Raw genomic sequence first — 20,456 nt, forward strand, 5'->3', positions numbered from 1 at the left:
TTTTTATTTCTATATTCTGCTTTTTATAAAATATTAATGTGAGCCAAACTTACATGAAACTTCTGAATAGAATTGCATTTGGATCTCTTAAACATATGAGTGTTAGATAACAGTTATAGAAAAAAAAAGTATATGTAAGTCATCAAATGAGACACAAAATACACCATTTTAGAAAACTATTTGAAGAGGAAGCCAGAAAATTCTGTACTGTAATCTCTATGGCAATCTTAATTCCAACTATACAAATGTATTGAGGGAAAAAGGAAACCCTTTAAACAATACTAGATATTGTCAAAAGGCAGCATACAGTGGAGCCAAGACGGTGGCTGGAAATCAGGGACTTGTGTGAGCTCCCTGCCAGGTCCCTCCAAAAACCTATAAAAAATGGCTCTGAACAAATTCTAGAATTGCAGAACCCACAAAATTGCAGAGAGAAGCAGGAATCCATCCCAGGACAGCCTGGATGGTCGCTGGATGAGGTCTATCACGCACAGAGCTGGGAGCGGAGCCCAGCGTGGGCGGCAGCAGGACTAACCAGACCAGGAGCCGGGCGGAACAGGCCCTAGCCCCCTGAATCAGGGAGCTGTGGCAGTTACCAGACTTCTCAACCCACAAACTCCAAAGACAACAGAGAAGGTTAGTGGAAAAAGCTGCGGGGGACGGAGTGAAAAGAGTTTGCAGTTCAGCCACTGCCCCAGGGGCGGCAGAGGTGGTGCAGCTACAGAACTACAGCTGCAGTTGCTTCTGGCCCCAGGCCCACCTGGTGGGAGGAATTAAGTGGTGGATCAGAGCAGGAGTGCAGACCCTACTTAAGATTTGCGTCAGGTCCGGGTTGGCGGTTCTTGGGGAAGGAGGAGCGCTGATGTGGCAGAGCTGGCTGTATAGAAATAGCTCTGAAATCAACGGCGCATCCCCTCAAGCTTGGAACAGAGTACTCTTTACTCTACAAGCAGTCATACCCTGCTGAAAAACTCAAGGGTCAAGTAAGTTGGCTGGGAACATGGCCAGGCAGTGAAAATGGACTCAGATTCAGTCTCAGACTTTGGAATTTTTCTTTGATGACAAAGAAGACCAAAACATACAGCCAGAAGAAGTCAGCAAAGTCCAAGAGCCTACATCAAAAGCCTCCAAGAAAAACATGAACTGGTCTCAGGCCATGGAAGAGCTCAAAAAGGATTTGGAAAAGCAAGCTAGAGAAGTAGAGGAAAAACTGGGAAGAAAAATGAGAGTGATGTGAGAAAACCATGAAAAACAAGTCAACAGTTTGCTAAAGGAGACCCAAAAAAATACTGAACAAAATACTGAAGGAAACAACACTCAAATGGCAAAAGAGCTCCAAAAAGCCAATGAGGAGAAGAATGCCTTGAACAGCAGAATTAGCCAAATGGAAAAGGAGGTCCAACGGACCACTGAAGAAAATACTACCTTAAAAATTAGATTGGAGCAAGTGGAAGCTAGTGACTTTATGAGAAATCAAGATATTATCAAACAGAACCAAAGGAATGAAAAAATGGAAGACAATGTGAAATATCTCACTGGAAAAACCACTGATCTGGAAAACAGATCCAGGAGAGATAATTTAAAAATTATTGGACCACCTGAAAGCCATGATCAAAAAAAGAGCCTAGATATCATCTTTCAAGAAATTATCAAGGAGAATTGCCCTGATATTCTAGAGCCACAGGGCAAAATAGAAATTGAAAGAATCCATCGATCGTCTCCTCAAATAGATCCCAAAAAGAAATCTCCTAGGAATATTGTCGCCAAATTCCAGAGCTCCCAGATCAAGGAGAAAATACTGCAAGCAGCCAGAAAGAAACAATTTGAGTATTGTGGAAACCCAATCAGAATAACCCAAGATCTGGCAGCTTCTACATTAAGAGATCGAAGGGCTTGGAATATGATATTCCGGAGGTCAATGGAGCTAGGATTAAAACCTAGAATCACCTACCCAGCAAAACTGAGTATCACGTTCCAAGACAAAATATGGATTTTCAATAAAATAGAGGACTTTCAAGCTTTCTCAGTGAAAAGACCAGAACTGAATAGAAAATTTGACTTTCAAACACAAGAATCAAGAGAAGCATGAAAAGGTAATCAAGAAACAGAAATTGCAAGGGACTTACTAAAGTTGAACTGTTTTGTTTACATTCCTACATGGAAAGATGACGTGTATGATTCATGAGACCTCAGTATTAGGGTAGTTGAAGGGAATATGCATATATATATATGTATATATATACATATGTATATATATACATATATATATGCTTGTGTATATATATAAGTGAATGTGTATGTATGTATATATCTATGTGTATATATATATATAAAAGAGAGAGAGAGAGCAGACATAGGGTGAGTTGAAGATGAAGGGAAGATATCTAAAAGAAATAAAATGAAATTAAGGGATGAGAGAGCAACATACTGAGAGAGGGAGATAGGGAGAGATAGAATGGGGTGGATTATCTCGAATAAAGGTGGCAAGAGGAAGCAGTTCTGTGGGAGGAGGGGAGAAGGCAGGTGAGGGGGGAATGAGTGAACCTTGCTCTCATCAGATTTAGCCTGAGGAGGGAATACCATACATACTCAATTGGGTATCTTACCCCACAGGAAAGAAGAGGGAGGAAGATAAAAAAATAAAAGGGGTGGGGGATGATGGAGGGGAGGGCATATAGGGGTGGAGGTAATCAAAAACAAACACTTTCGAAAGGGGACAGGGTCAAGGGAGAAAATTCAATAAAGCGAGATGGGTTGGGAAGGAGCAAAACATAGTTAGTCTTTCACAACATGAGTATTGTGGAAGGGTTTATACATAATGATACACATTTGGCCTATGTTGAATTGCTTGACTTCTTAGGGAGGGTGGGTGAGAAGGGAAGAGGGGAGAGAATTTGGAACTCACAGTTTTAAAAACAGATGTTCAAAAACAAAAAAAAAGTTTTTTGCATGCAACTAGAAAATAAGATACACAGGCAATGGGGCGTAGAAATTTATCTTGCCCTTCAAGAAAGGTAGGGAAAAGGGGATGAGAGGGGAGCGGCGTGATAGAGGGGAGGGCTGACTGGGGAACAGGGCAACCAGAATATATGCCATCTTGGAGTGGGGGGGAGGGTAGAAATGGGGAGAAAATTTGTAATTCAAACACTTGTGAAAATCAATGCTGAAAACTAAATATGTTAAATAAATAAATTTAAATTAAAAAAAAAAAAGGAGCTAGGATTAAAACCAAGAATCACCTACCCAGCAAAACTGAGCATCATGCTCCAAGACAAAATATGGATTTTCAATAAAATAGAGGACTTTCGAGCTTTCTCAGTGAAAAGACCAGAGCTGAATAGAAAATTTGACTTTCAAACACAAGAATCAAGAGAAGCATGAAAAGGTAAACAAGAAAGAGAAATCATAAGGGACTTAGTAAAGTTGAACTGTTTTGTTTACATTCCTACAGGGAAAGATGATGTATATGATTCATGAGACCTCAGTATCATAGTAGCTGAAAGGAATATGCATATATATATGTGTGTATGTATATATATACATATGTGTGTGTCTATGTATGTATATATGTAGGTATATATATATAGAGAGAGACAGAGTGCACAGGGTAAGTTGAATATGAAGGGATGATATATAAAAAAATAAAATCAAATTAAGGGATAAGAGAGGAATATATTGAGAGAGGGAGAAAGGGAGAGATAGAATGGGGTAAATTATCTCACATAAAAGTGGCAAGAAAAAGCAGTTCTGTAGGAAGGGAAGAGGGGGCAGGTGAGGTGGAATGAGTAAATCTTGCTCTCATAGGATTTGAGCTGAGGAGGGAATACCATACACACTCAATTGGGTATCTTACCCCACAGGAAAGAAGGAGGAAGAAGATAAAAAAGGGGGGACGATAGAAGGAAGGGCAGACAGGGGGAGGAGGTAATCAAAAGCAAACACTTTTGAAAAGGGACAGGGTCAAGGGAGAAAATTCAGTAAAGGGGGATAGGTTAGGAAGGAGCAAAACACAGTTAATCTTTCACAACACGAGTACTGTAGAAGGGTTTTACACAATGATACGCATGCGGCCTATGTTGAATTGCTTGCCTTCTTAGGGAGGGTGGGTGGGGAGGAAAGAGGGAAGAGAATTTGGAACTCAAAGTTTTAAAAACAGATGTTCAAAAACAACAACAAAAAAAAAGTTTTTGCATGCAACTAGGAAATAAGATACACAGGCAATGGGGCAACCAGAATATACACCATCTTGGAGTGGGCGAGAGGGCAGATATGGGGAGAAAATTCTTAATTCAAACTCTTGTGAAAATCAATGCTGAAAACTAAATTTTATATAAATTAAATTTAAAAAAAAGGTTCTACGACTCCCATGAGCACCAGAATGTTTTTATTTGTGCAGTGTCCTGCTAATTATGCCTGTTCCATCATATCCTCACATATAGCTAGATTAATAGTTTTTCAGTATTTATATATCTCATTCTTTTTAATATAAAGGGGGAAGGAAAATGGGTGCATGCCCATATGTCACAAAATATTCAGACAGTGGAAACAAAAATCTAGAACTTCTGTGGTTGTCTTTTGTGGGGATAAGAACATATACCAAAAGCTATGGAATAAGATAGTATCCAAATAACACGCAATGAATGTTTGTAGCTCAACACTTTTGAAAAATTTTTCTTGGAAGGTATTTTTTTCCAGAAATAAAAAAATGAGCATGAGAAGTTATTGTTGCTATAAAAAGTTTTTCATTATCTCTTGCCTCTCTAACCTTATCAGTAAAGTTGATAACATCTGCAACAACCACAATTTTCATGAAGCAGGCCTTTCATCTTGTTGGTGATAAAGACCAACAATTGTTAAAGAACACAATCTGAATCATTTTATTCATTCCAAATTTCACAGAAGTGAGTTGCAAGCCACTCATGATAGCCTTTGGAAGACCTGATGGCCTGAAGAGGTATGTAAGGGTGTGTGTGTGTGTGTACAGAAGAAAAATTCATCAGTTCTTTAAAAATGTTTCCAATCTCTTACACTTCTTGTCTGGGTAATATCTTGGTAGCAGTGGCTCCTAATCTTCATGTATTATTATGAAAACATAAAAATTTTCAAATTATGTCCACCCAACAGCTTCGGTTTGAATTCTTCCTCATATCCCATCTAAACATTTCAGAAAGGATGCTTCATTCTTTGTGAACTGAAAAACCTCAGCTATAAGAGATGCCAATTAAGGAGTGTTTGCTCAGTTTGCACCATTCTGACACATAGTAGATGCTTAACAAATGCTTCCTGACTTACTGACAAAGCAGTACTCCGAAGTTCATATGCTACAAAGTAAAGCATTTACAATTTTTGGGAGAAAATATCTGAGCATAGTGGAGTTTAGTTATATTTTCTGTGGAGCAATGGGATTTCGTTATAATTGGGAAGGTATGGTCCTTTCCTTCAGGGAACTTTTCTATGATTTTACTTGTTACATGTCTTATTCCAATTATACTAAATTAGACTCCTGGCTCTATAAGGTCAAAGGCCCTTCCTTATCTAAAGTGTTTACCTCTCCTCAGGGCTTAGCACAATGTCCTGCACATAGAAGATGCTTAATAAGTGTGAGTTGAACTGAATAGCACTTCTAGTCTAGTAGGGGACCTTACATACAAATAACTTTTTATAAAATAACCCATAACACCTACATTGGAGAAGTTTAAGTAAAGGATGAGGACTAGACCTATTATTTTTATTAATAAGGGAAATTCCCAGGCAAAGAAACTGTCTACCAATGCAGGTAACACCTTCTCTGCAACTATAACCTTAATTATCTAGAATACTGAGAAGTTAAGTGGCTTGCCCAGACTCTCACAGTCAGTAGATGTCAGAAGCAGTACTTGAACCTACCTCTTACCAGCCTGTTGGCTAGCTCCTCAGACAGAATCATCAGGGAAGGTTTCCTGAAGGAGGTAGGTATTTGAATTGGAATTCTCAGTGGTTGCATAATTAAAGGTTCACTGCTTTCCCCTTGGTTCTTTTCTCTCTACACTCCCTCATCAGGTCCTGTGACTTCAAATATAAAGCACCAGTCTTGAGAGGAAAGATGAATGGATCCAGTCAGACCCTCTTCTCAGCTTTAACTTGCTAACTTAGCTTGAATAAGTCACTTACGCCTTCAGGGCATGTTTCCTAACCTTTAAATTACAGAGGAACTAGATGACCTGTAAAGTTCCTTTGAGCTCCATGGTTACCTTTATGTAGATGATGTCTAAATCTATATCTCCCTACCAAGTTTCAGTCCTATATTTCGAGCAGCCTGCCAGTTGGCGGGGTGTTTTGCTGTTAACTCAAATCTAACTTGTAAAACTACTCATCCTCCTACCAATATCAACTTTCTGGCCTCACTTGCCTTTCTGCTAATCGTATTCTTTTTCCTGTCACCCAAGCTTGAAGCCTCAGAATCACGACTGACTCCTTCTTCAGCCCCCGTAGTCAGTCAGTAAACCAGTCAACTTTTTTTTCTTGAAGTATCTTTTTTCTGTTGTTTCCCTTTTCACTCTGACTACCACACCCTAATTCAGACCCTTGTCACCTCGTGCCTGTAATAGCTTCCTAGATGGTCTCTTTGCCTCCAGTTTTTCTCTATTCCAATCTATCCTACATACTGCTGCCAGGCTAATTTTAAAATCCTACCATGATATTGTTATTCTTCTACTCAAAGTTTGTAGTGGTTCCCTTGTGGCTACTTACAAGATAATGCCAAACTCCTTAAGCCTGGAGGCCCAAATCCTTTAGAATCTGGTTTTGTTCTATCTCTCCATACTTAATTTCAACCTATCATTTTCCCAAACTCTCTTCTACAGCCAAACTGCTCTGCCCACTAATCTCTGAATGTGCTTTACACTGAGTAATTCTATGCAACATTAACCTAACTCCTTGCTTTTCTGTGATCCTGTACTGAACTTTTCTACCTTTGTATATATATGTATATGTATGTGTGTGTATATACATACACACACACCTTTGTACTCTATGAATGAAATAAACCCCTCTCATGTCTCCACCTGAAATTCTTCTTTTCCTTCAAGGACCAGTACAAGACACCGCCTCCCTGAAATCTTCTGTGTCTTCTAACTATATATGATTTCTCCTTCCCTGAATATTTCATACCTGAAATACTTTGCTACTTCCCTGAATATTTCAATATTTCTTTTACCTTTTATATATACTTAATCATATTCTAATAGTTAAGGATACACATTTTATAATTCCCTCATCTTCGCTCCAGGAATTCTCCCTGTTGGTCCCCCATGTCTAGAATCCTCTCTGTCCTCACCTCCATTTCTTGCTTCCTTCAAGTCCCAACTAAAACCCTCTTTTCTACAAAGACTTTCCCACTCCCTCTTAACTCTAGTACCTCTCCCTTTTAATTATTCCTTATCTATCCTGTACATACCTTGCTTTAACATGTTTGTTTTGCTTGTTGTCTCCCCCATTAGATTGTGAGCTTCTTGTGAGCACAATGCTTGGCACACAGTAGGTGCTTAATAAATTCTTTGTGATTGACTGACTGACTATTTTCCCACCATGGAAGCTCTTTGAAGGAATGGATGTGTTGTTTTTAATCTCTATATTCGTAGTTCTTGGCATAGTAGATTACACATAGTACATGCTAAAATGTTAAAATGAAGTATGCCAAGTCATACCAGATTAACCTAATTTCCTTATTTAACAGGATTACTAAAGATTGGTAGATGGGGGGGAATGCTTTAAATAGAGCTGACCTAGATAACTGCAGAACATTTGACAAAATCTTCCATAAGAATGTGAGAGTTGCAGAAAAGACAGATGTGGACTAGATCAGTGCTTGGCAACAGTAAAAGGTTTCTGAACGTGCAACGACCAAAAATTAATGAAAAATTAAACACATAATGAATCTGAGGTATTTCTGGCAGCTTGCCCATGTTGCATGATGCAACTTCACTGCAGCCTTGGTTCTGAACACAGAACATGCATTCTTTGCACTGCACATGCTGCCCTGCCATGCAATGCCAACAAACACTGCTGAAGTGTGAAAAGGGGTCGTGAGTGGAAAAAATTGAAGAAGCCCTGGACTACACAATAATACAGTTATGTGGATTTAGAAGTGACTCTTGAACCAGACCCCTAAAATAGTCATTAATGGGTTGATGTCAGCTTGAAAACAAGTCTCTAGGTAGACTACATTAGGGATCTGTTCTTGGCTCTATGTTGTTTATAATTTTTATCAATGACACGGATAAAGCTAGAGATGGCATACTAATCCAATGTGCCAATGGAACAGAAAAAGAGGGAAAGCTAAAATGATATGACAGAGTCCTCTTGCAAAAAGATTTCTGCTGGCTGGAATGTGGGGTCCAATCTAAAGCACGAAACTGAAAAGGGATAAATGTAGACTCATACTTAGGTTCCCCACCCTCCGATGTCACAAGTATAACATTGGAAAGCATGACTGGAGAGCAATTTGCCTAAAAAAGATCTAGAGTTTTTAGAGACAGAAAGTTTAGCAAGTCAACAGTGTGAAACAGCAGTCAAAAAAGAAACGCTAATGTAATCTTAGGTTTCATTTAGGGAGGTATGATATTCAGGAGACTTTTCTGTAAAACCACTTCAGGAGTAACTTGTTCAATTTGAAGTACCATATTTCAGGAAGGATCAATGGTAATCAATCAATCAATAAGTACTGAATAAGCTCCTACATATGACAGGGACTGTGGATAAAAAGACAGACTTAAAAGACATGTCCCTCTCTAAGCACATACAAGACAGATAAATACAAAAATAAAAGGAAATTTATTTGGGGGGAATGGAAGCCAATAGCAGCTGAAGGTGTCATTAAATAAATATTTATTAAGTACTCACTAAGTACTAAGCACTGTTTTAAGTGTTGGGGTACAAAGAGAGGCAAAAGACAATCCCTGTTCTAAAGCAACTCACAGTCTAATGGAGGATAAGTTTTCATGGACAAGATGATGACTAAAGAGTTTTTCATATAGAAGGTGGTATTTCAGCTTGTTTTTTCAAGGTAACGCAGGATTTTAAGAGGTAAAAATGAGAAAGGATATAGAGGGATAGCATGAGCAAGGGCAGAGATGGGAAATGGAATGCTGTGGGTATGGAAGTTCAAGAAGGACATTTTGGCTGGACCCTAAGAGTATATAAAGGAGAATCATGTATAATAAGGAACAAAAGGTATGATGAAACCAGGTTGTGAGGGCTTTAAATGCCAAAGCGAGAATTTCACATTTGATCCTAGAGCAGGGATTCATAACCTTTTTTGTATAATGAACCTCTTTGGCAGTCTGATGAAGTCTATGAACCCCTTCTTATATCTAAAATATATATAGGATTACAAAGGAAACAAAAGGTTAGAGGTATATTTTTTTTTTCCCTATCCAAGTTCATAGACCTCTAAAATCTTTCCATAGATGCCCCCTCACAATCCCCCAGGTTAAGAACCCCTGACGTAGAGATAACAGGTAACTAACTACTCCAGTTCATTGAACAAGAGTGTGACATGGAATAATATCAATTAAGTTGGGTGCCTTTGATTGAGTCTTATTAGGTGCTAAGCCCCAGGCCCAAACCCATATGTATTAGGTGCTAAGCTGATGTTTCAACAATTCGGCTAGCAGCTGTTGTGGGGGTGAAAAACCAACACAAGCCCAACAACAAGAATGCTGCCAGCATACATTCTTTTGATCTGCTTTACTAAGGAAAGCAACGTTAAGGGGTTGACAAGCTTACTTTAATCCAGCATACAAATATCACTCACCTAGTTCAGGGGAAAAAGCTAGCACCCTCAACTTCAGAGCGAAATACAAACAAATCACAAACAGACCAAATCACAATTCATAGTTACCAAGAAAAACAAGTCCTGACATCTGGGCAAGCTGGAGGGCTCTTAACTAAGGCTGCCTGGAGTCTCCACAACAGCGAACCACCAAGAATGAGAGCCCTCGAGCAAATGGCTCTGTCTTCCCATTTTTTTTTATACAGTTTCAGACCTCATCAAACGTCATCTGAGAGACCAGAACTTAGGCTCCTATGATTGGCTCTGAAGTTAGCACCCCCCTTAGGACCCTGGGAGCTTCACACCCACATAGGCTTAGCACCTAGTAATTAGGGGTTTGGGGCAAACTTAGGAGCAAAGATCTAACCAGGCCTCCCTTAGTTAGCCCCACCCGGGGCCCCACCTTAGTTACCAATTCACACCCACATAGGTTTAGCACCTAATAAAGGCTTGGGCCTGGGGCTTAGCACCTAGTAAGACTCAAAGACACTTAATTAATCATTTTAAAACAGAAAGAAAGTCCCAACTTAACTGATATTACAGCTGATGTGGGCGTGAAGCCCCCAGGGTCCTAAGGGGAGTTGCTAAGACCAGAGCCAATAGTAAGAGCTCAAGTTCAGGTCGCTAAGATGATGCTTGATGATGGCTAAAGAGTGCATAAAAAGAGAAGACAGAGCTATTTTCTTAGGGCTCTCACTCTTGGAGGTGTGCTGATGCAGAGACCCTGGGCAGCTGTACTCAAGAGCCCTCCAGCTTGTAAACCCGGATGTTCAGACTTTGTTAAACTCTGGTAACTATGCACTGAGATTTGAATCAGACAAGGTCTGTCTGTTGATGTTTGTAATTTGTTTGTGTTTGCTCTGAAGTTCAGGGTGCTGGCTTTTCCCCTTGAACTAAATGAATGATATTTGCATGTTTGATTAAATTGAGATTGCTTTCCTTAGTAAAGGAGATCAAAAGAACCTGTGTTGGCAGCTTTCTGTGTGCTGGTTGTTGTTGGTTTTACACAGCCACAGTAGCTGCTAGCAAGATTGTTGAAACACATGGTCAGACCTAAGCCTTAGGAAAATCACTTTGACAACTGTATGGAGGATTACTAGAGAAAAGAGAAACTTGAGAAAAGGAAAACAATTGGGAAGAAATTTCAATAGTCCAGGTGAAAGGTGATGAGGGCATTGACCTGACATGGTAGCTGTGTGAATACAGAGAAGGAGACAGCTATAAGAGATATTGGTGGCATAAATGACAATATTTTGGCAAGTGATTAGATACGCAGGGTGAAGGAGATTGAGTCGCTGAAAGGGACTCTGAGATTGTAAGCCTGGGTATCTGGAAGGACGGTGGTGCCTTTAACAGTAATAGGGAAGTTCAGAAGAGGGGCAGATTTTTTGGGAAAGGCAATGAGTTCTGTTTTGGCTCTTTTAAAATTATTATGTCTATAGGACATACAGTTTGAAATACCCAATTGGCAGTTGTGATATGTGCCCCAAGCCTCTGTCCTGGACCATCTTTTCTTTTCACTCTATGCTCTCTCAGCTCCCTATGCAGATAATTCTCTCTTGTCTATCCAGCCCTAGTCTCTCTCCTAAGCTTCACTCACACATCACCAACTACCTCTTTGACGCCTCAAACTGGATATTCCATAGGCATATCAAAGTCCAAAACAGGATTCATTATCTCCCATCCCTGTGCTTTCGCACCAGTTGTCTGCTGAACATGCCTGTCCTGCTTCCTCACCTTTACTTCTTGGTTTCCCTTTTTTCAAAACTCAGCTCAACCCACCTTCTTCAGGAAACTGTCCTAGTCCCCTAGATGCTCCTGTCTTCCCTTCTGAAATTACCTTCCATTTATTCGGTATATATCTTGAATGTCACTGGTTAGCTACCTGTCATCTCCCCCTTATAACGTAAGGTCCTTGAGGCCAGGGACTATTTTTGACTTGATTTATATTCCTAGTGCTTAATACAGTAGCCGGCATATAACAAGTGCCTAGCATGTAAATGCTTACTGACCAACTGACTCACTGACTGGAGCTCAGGAGAGAAACAGGCTGGACAGGCAGATGCAGGAGTTATTTACATAAAGATGATGATTTAAACCCATAGGAATTCAATGAGAGAGAGAGAGAGGTTATCAGTGAAGAGCTTTATTGATATTGATATTGATCCAGGAAATTCTGAGAAGGAGTAGCAGGGAAGGGGCCAGTGGATATGGAAAGACTGAAGAGACCATGGTGGAATGACTGCTGGGCCAAAATTTTGGAGTAGACAAGCAGGTAAGAGACACAATTAGAGAGGCTGGTCTTGGCAAAGAGAAGGAGTACCTTTTTCTGAGAGACAAGAATAAGGAGGTGAGATTCGGGGGATAATGCTGAGAGTTTCTGAGCTGTGGAAGAGGGGAGAAGAGGAAGTTCATGAAGATGACCTCTATTTTTCTAAATTAGGAGGGAAGAGAAAGGAAGAGGGTGATGGAAGGGTCTTGAAGAGAGGAATAGAAGTATTGCATACTTACTGCAGAGAGTATAAGAGAAAATGAAAGAAGAATAAAAGGATTATTATGAAACAGGGAAGGCCTAGTTGAAATTATTTAACAAAGTTGTAGTGGACCCAGTTAAAACTTTTACCTTATATTATAGCTGTGTCAGGGAATTCTTAAAAGTTATACTAGAATTTTTGATATTAAAACTTGTCAAACATAAGACCAAAGTCATGTTAATATGATCCTAAAATCTGTGTAATAAGAAACTTAATTAGATTAGAACTCTTCCATTTTTTCATCTTTCACTTCAAAAATAAGAGTTAAATTGGCTCTAAGTAGGCTGGCTTTTTTCATTTTATAAGAAGGGATGTCGTAAGATTTATATGAGATTTATCTCTAATTAAAAAGTAATAAAGAAATGATTCTTCATGTGCATCAATATCTCAATTTACCAAAAGTGCAATTTAACGGAACTTCCTTAGCATTCCACTCCAAATATCATCATGAATATTTTTTCCAAAGATAAGATACTAAATTATCTTTACTAACAGCAGCCTTCTGCTTCTTCTTCCTCCAACCTAAATATATCCCCAAGCAGCTTTAAACAGAGAAAAATTGCTAGGGAAGAAAGGCCCAATTCATGGATGTTAAATTAACCTGAAATCAGTAACATCCTACAACGAGATTTTCTGTTTTAGAGCTTTGAAAGCTTTGAGAGAGTTATTTTCATGAACTTTGGGGGGAAAAAAAACCCCCAGCATGGTAAAACTTCACTAAGTAAGAATAATTACAGGGAGCCCAAGCTTAATTGCTGAATCTGAATTAGAGTGCATACATATACACATGCATATACCTAGAAGTGAAATGAGAGGACATCTAGACCAACCTTCTTATTTTGCAGATGAGAAAAGTATGGCCCAGAGAGGTGAAAGGACATACAGGTAGAGGTAGAATATTTTCAAAGGAATGCAATCATATTAATTTCACTAACATAAATAATTAGTTATGTTAATTAGATATTTCATCAGACTTGTTTTAATGATTTCTAAATGTACATTATGTACAAATGGATGTTATTAAATCTGTTCTGAAAGTAGTTAAAATTTTTGAAATGGAAGATGTTAGAGATGATAATTTTATAGTCCCTTAAATTACAGATCGAAAATGTGAAGTCTAGAGAGGTTGACTGATTTAACCTCCTTTTCTTCATCCCAGGCTTACTGTGAAGGAAAGTGCTTTGCCAATACTAAAGTTCTATATAAATACGGGTCAATATTATTATTTCATGTAAAAGAAACAGCGGCAAAACTTGTGCTTTCATAAGCTGACTAGATATTTTCCTTCCTTGCAATTTTATTTATATAACTACCAAGAATGAGAGCAAGTATGGTGAGGTACCTTGGGAACCAATGCTGGAGTCAGTAAGACCTGGATTAAAGTTCTGCTGCTGACATACACTGACTGTATCATCAAGGATAGTTCAGGTGTACAGTGCCCCAAATGACTCTCTAATACTACGAGTTACAGGCAAGCTGATGAACTACATCAATCAGGGATACTTCCTCTCAGGGCTAGACCAACCTCTTCCCTTCAAAAATGAACTTAATCAAACTTTAAAAAAAAAATAAACTCTGCAAGTAAATGCTAACCAGCTTATGACCAAAGATCAGCAATTCCTAATGAGCAGAATTCAAATTAATAAAGTGTTACCCTATAGAACTTTTAAAAATGATTATAACAAATACTTTTCTAAAATTTTCCATTTTATTATAATTTAGAAACCAATTAAAAAAAATTTCTATTTACCTTGAGACCACTAATTAATCATAATGATAATTTAGACCTTATTAAAAATATAAGGACTTCAAACTTTCAAAAATATATTTGCATAATTACTTCATTTGCTTTTCACAGAAACTTTATGAGAAAACTGAGAAATATAAATACTGCTATAGATGCAGAAACTGAGATACAGAGTTAAGTTGTCATACTAAGAATTATGTAATGTAAGAACAAGAAGGGACTTGACAGGTCATTTTGCACAGTGACATCAAACTCAAATAAAAACCAGGGCCAATAACCCATACGTAAGCTTTAGTGAACCTGAGTGTACATATTGATTCAGAAAATCACATACTAACATCATCTATGTTTTATTGTATTTTTATTTATTTTGTTAAATACTTTCCAATCATATTTTAATATGGTTTAGGGATACAAAACTATGTCTTGCATTTGACACCTCTGATTTACAGCAACACCTTAATTTTACAGATAAGGAAACTAAAGCTGGGAATAACCAAGGGAATGAATCTAATTAATGCAAAACTGGGGACTTGAAGTCTGGTCTCCTCTCTCTAAGTCTAGTAGTTTCCAAATACTTAACATTCATTGTGCTTTTTAAAATGAAACATTAATCTATTAGCAGTTCAATATAAAAAAATTTCAAATTTTTTATGGGGTAAAAAACTCACCTGCAGTAAAATCTTTATTCAAGTCAATAAATGCATGAGAATGTGGTATTCGCATGTTAATTTGAGTATTCAGTACAGGATGCCATGACAAATTCCTAAAGGGTGAAAAAATAGAAAACGTTGTTAATGAAAACTTGCAAATGAATCCTTTTCTATGACATGAAACTAAAACATACAGTATTTTAAGCTATTAAATTCTGCCTACATGGCATTGCTAAGACAATATACAGATGATTTATAATGGCTATTTGAACTAATTTTACTAAAACCAGAAAAAGAATAAATTATGCCCCTCAGAAAAAGAACAGTTTCAGTTTCTGTACAAAATCAACAGAGTACCTATAACTGCACTTCTTTTCTCATCCTTAAACTAGGCGACGAAATTATCCGTAATAGCTCTAATGATGCTGTCTTCCCAACGAGAAAGAGAAAGTGATCTAACAATATATTTGAAATGGGCATCTATGTAGCTAATGATAATATTCAGGTAACTTATAATTCAAGACTGCCAATCTACCTAGGCAACATGGATGTAAAACTAGTTGCACTGAGGAGCTCCTGATTAACTTGATGAATTCCTCCAAGGTGGGATAAGAATGCAGGGTTTGTTTAGAGATACTTTTTGTTTAGAGATGTCAATGGGGTACTTCTCTGGGTAGAGTGGGCAAGTCTACTGGTATCTAACTGATAAGCACAGAGAATTCCTTACTACATCCTACTGTCTGGAGTAGCCTAAAAAATAACTGGCTGACCAGGACTTAGGAGGCCCAACAGTTTAGCCTGTTCTGTATTTCCATTTTCCTGTTTAGAAAGTAGAACAAATGCAGCAGATGAGGTCTAGTCCTGAGTAAGGAGTGAATCCTGTACTCATGTACTCTTAGGAACTAGAAAGACCTATCTTTGGGCAGAGGGATAGGGGCACTGCATATACTCGCAGAGATTATGAGAATGAACTTTCCCTGTCTAGGTGTTTCTAGCAACCACAGCACTAACAATTCCTATGGAGGGACATGGCAGAGAAAGACATGTGTATGCCTGCAGGGCCTGAGAGGGTTGTTATGGACAGTTGTATATGAAATATAAGGGATTTTGAATTCCCCAGGTTTCATGATCCCAGAACCTAACCGAGTCAGAGAAAGGAGATTTTCTTTGTAGCACCAACCTTAGGAGTTGCCCCAAATTTGAGGTTCACAGGTTGGGAGTATGTAGAAAAATAAGGAAATTTCTTACTGTAGCATGCTAAATGATGACATCAGCTATACAGTTCATGGGTAGCATTTTACGTAGACAATAAAAGCCAGTGAGTTATATGAACAGTACGGGTATGGCGGGAAAAAAATTGCTCCCCCCCCCCCCAGTAGCCCTAAAATCAATTTGCTTTTGGCAGGAGGCTGGCATGGTGGAAGAGGGAAGGAAGTTGTGGAATCCAAACCATAGAACTACACTCTATGTCTGTGAAGGGTTGTACATGGGTTGATTAGAGAGATATGAAAATGACAAAGGACTGTTCCAGTGGCAACCCCAAGTTCAGTTTCCTTATTAGGGGAGCTAATGGGATAGTTAAATCAATCAACAAATGTTTATTAAAGAATTTACTGTGTGCCAGGTATTGTGCAGAATCTGGAGATACATAGGTAGACAGGGCATTTATCAAGCACTTACTATGTGCCAGGCACTGTGCTAAGCCCTAAGGATATAAATAGGGGAAAAGACAGATAACCCTATTTTTAAGGAGTTTACATTCTAATGGAGGGAGACAGCACATAAAAGGAGGCTGAAAGCAAGTGTGTATGCCTGTGTATGTGTGGAAGGTACTTGTTTAGGGGCAAGGCTGCTATGGAGGAGATGGACAGGTTTGGAAAGTAAGGAGTAGAGTTGGGAATGAAGTCTGCATGGCCTATACCAGGGGCAGGGAACTAAGGGGATCTGTTCTGTGAAGTTTGGATTCAATCAAAGGGCCACACTTGAGGACCTAGAGGGCCACATATGGACTCAAGGCGGTAGGTTTCCCACCCCTGGACTACACCTTATATAATGGTGGTCTGGACTAAAGACTCACCATTCAGAAGAGATCACAAAAGACAAAAATGAAATAATTCTTTCCTTCAAGCAGCCTGCATTCTATTGGGGGGAGAAAATATGTATGTATTGCATAAATGTATATATGATACAGATACATATATACAAAATGGATACAAGTCAATTTGTGGAGAAAGCACATTAGCATTTGGGAGATTAGAAGAGGTCTCATATCAAAGGTTGTGCATGAGCCCAGTTGTAAAGGAAGTCAATCTATGAGGCAGAGATGAAGATGGGTGTGCATTCCAAGTATGACAAAAGCATAGAAATATGAGATGGGTGTCATATGTGAGGAATACTAAGAAGACCATTTTAGCCATACTATAGAATGTACAGATAGCAGGAGTGCATAATGAAGCTGGGAAGGCAACAGTGGATATACCCCAAGGCCCTGTCCAGAGTTAGCTGTTCTCTCACTACACTGCTCTGACTTGATGATCTCATCAGTTCTTAGGGGTTTAATTATGCTTATGTGTGGCTGAGACAGAGTAGAAGAATAAGTCATGGGATCTAAGGAGACTTATAACTGAGGTTAGGTGTTTGAGGGTATAATACCATATGCTGAAGTCTCCTAGTATGAAGGCAGGAATTGGAGAGAAGAGGAAGACTGAGAGCCAAGTACTTCAACTTTGGTAGTATTTTTGTATTTCTGCATCAGTTCACAGGCTCCATGAGTTCATTTTTGTGGAGTGAAATAGAAGATGTCTATCATGCTAATTTTTACTCTGAGTCCTTGTACATGAGCTGGTACCCTCTTAACTATATTTGGGGTAAACCTAAATATTAGCTAAGTGTAAACTATATATTTTGGAAATATTCTAGAATTACTACATATGGATGCTATGAGCAAAAGATCTAAACTGATTCTTTGGGGAGTTAGCCTCCAGAATCAAACACAGTACATGTGAACACAGTCTTTGGGGGGTCCTTGGTTATGGTTTACATGGAAATCTGGAAGATAGCCAAATTGCTATGGTTCCATTGCTTAAGAAAGTGTCATGGCAGAAACCCTTGGTTGTACCACAATCACATGCCAGCTAGGTGGTGCAGCAGATAGTGCTGGCCCTGATATCAGGAAGATGAATCTTCCTGATTTCAAATCTGGCCTCAGACACTTACTAGGTGTGTGACCCTGGGCAAGTCACTTAACCCTGTTTACCTCCATTCCTCATCTATAAAATGAGCTGGAGAAGGAAATGGCAAACCATCCAGTATCTTTGCCAAGAAAACCCCAAATGGAGTTATGAATGGTCGGATACCATTGAAATGACTGAACAACATCACAATCAAACATTTAGAGGCTGTGATGGGCAAGTACTGCTTTAGGCTTTAAGCACACAGCAAGATACTTTAGAAGCTACATATGTTCTATGCCTTGCCTTCAAGGCTAATTCATTCATGTATCAACTACTTATAAAATGCCTACTACATGAAATGTATTGTGGTAGAAAAAAGGCAGAAATAAATTAGACACGACCTCTCCTTTTAAGAAGCTTACAATCTAGTACTAATGAGCAGATATGTGCTGAGATAAATATATTAATTATATGATATGATAAATATATTAATTATATGATTTGATATATAGATGGGAGACATACAAAATACTATGTCAGAAAAAGAAGGGATAACTTTTTGCTGGGGAGGGGGATCAGGATGGAAGACATTTCTAGAGAGAGAATGTGGTAAAGAGGAAAGTTTGCTGGGTTTGAAATAGGGCCCGAGCATAAATCACAGCTCTGCTGTTTACCACCAGTGCAACTTCAGGAAAATTACTTATGCTTTCTAGGTTACAGTTTCCCTGTCTATAAAATGAGGGAGCTGGACCAAATGCCCTCTAAGGTCCCTTTGACCTCTACATTTAGGATCTTATTATGTATGAAGACTAATGATAAAGACTTTTGATAAGTCAGCATAAGTATCTTAAGAGATAAAGACTCACAAAGGAAATAAGATATGAGTTGGACTTTGCATAAATGGAAAGAAATAAGGAAATCAGTGTAGGTGGTTATTGCCCAATAACATTTGTTTTTGATGATGATCTTGACTGAAGATTTTGCTTAGTTTTCTATAATCAATTATTAGGAATCATGTAACCTGCAAAATTTTCACCCCTTTTTAATGAGCTATAAACCACACAAGCACACTGTGGGAAGGTCTACAGCTGCCAGTAAATTACTTCTAGAAAGCTTACTAGCTAATATAAACATGTTCTATGTAGATGTAAATTAGAATGGCAAGAATATAGGTTATATATTGAATATTTTTATTCCCAGAACTTCATATGATCATTAATGTGGAAAGGCTTTTGAGTTCCCCTTTCCAGTTAAGGTTCTGGCCTCCTTTATCTACAATTCCTTTTTCAGAGGTTAGTTTAACTATTTTAGGAAAATTCAACATTAAGGTCTTAATGTATTTTGGGAAAGATCATGCATATCATTTCATATGTAATTTTTCATCTACTGTTCTTTTGTTATATTTTGGTCCATTTTTGGAAGCCATCTACCAGTGGTAAAATGAGTCTTTCACAATGAGAACAATTTTGAATTACTTGAAACCAAATAAGTTTCAATATACCTCTAAGGGCTTATATTAATGAAATGTCAAGTTGTCTGACTTGAATTATGCAGAATAATTTTTCAAAAAAGGAACCCATCAGAAGGTATTGATTAGACATGAGAATTTGGCTATAATGACTTAAAAAAAAAAAGACGGCATTTGTGCTTGGTTGGGCAAAGCATGGACAGCACAAGGAGTGAGTATAGGAGAGGTTTTTCTTTTCACAGAGTCCATGTATTGCCCACTTATCTGTCAGAACTTTGCATTTATATCTGCCATTTCCCAGCATTCTTTATCTAGACTCATGCATCTAATATTTACGTATACATACCTCTCAAAAAAACAAGATGGGTAAGACAAAAATGGGGAATTTACAATCCAATTAAAGCACTTCAACTAAAACACCAAAGAGAAATATAGGAACAGTGAGATATTAGAGTTTTGTAAGAAAATGCCTGTGGCATTTTTTTATTTGAGACTCAATGCCAAGTAACAAGATTATTCTTTTGTATCAATGTACAAGATTGAAATCTTCAAAAGAATACCAAGGGAAAAGACTGTTGATTTACTTTTTTGATTGATAAAAGGCAGTGAAGTTATTAAAAGTCTGGCCCAAGGAGGCATTTAGGAAGAATTTCCTAATCTAAACAATTTAGTTTGGTCACTGAAAGGAAACAAGATAGGCTTTAATTATCTGATCATTTACTGATTCTACCTTCTATATAATCCAGGCCAGATACTTTGAAATGAATCAATTAGAGTACTCTGGAAGATTCCAATTATTATGCATAAGTATCAAACATTATGTGTATATTAGGAACTTAATAAATGTATGTTGAATTGTTTGTCTTATTCTTTCATTTATCTAAAAAGTATGTCCCGAATGGAAGAATGCAATATAACTATAAAGTGTCAATTGTTGATATGTTATAATTCAAGTATCTTCCACACTGCCTTCAATATATGTGCCTTATCTATATATTTTTCTTATTTTATTCTTACATAATAGTAACTGAAAATTGTTTTAACTTAATATCTACATAATGTCTTTTGTT

General features: G+C 38.0%; 1 protein-coding gene across 1 annotated transcript in view; it reads right to left on the reverse strand.

The window, feature by feature from the left end:
• The window catches only part of ITFG1 (integrin alpha FG-GAP repeat containing 1), a 266,220-nt gene that overhangs the window by 196,726 nt on the left and 49,038 nt on the right, over nucleotides 1–20,456 (reverse strand). The window contains exon 6 of the mRNA XM_036751887.1: nucleotides 14,764–14,858. Within this exon, the coding sequence (XP_036607782.1) occupies nucleotides 14,764–14,858 (95 nt within the window). The remainder of the gene's footprint in view (nucleotides 1–14,763; nucleotides 14,859–20,456) is intronic.

This window comes from Trichosurus vulpecula, chromosome 3 (assembly GCF_011100635.1).
Source record: "Trichosurus vulpecula isolate mTriVul1 chromosome 3, mTriVul1.pri, whole genome shotgun sequence".
NCBI classification, from domain to species: domain Eukaryota; kingdom Metazoa; phylum Chordata; class Mammalia; order Diprotodontia; family Phalangeridae; genus Trichosurus; species Trichosurus vulpecula.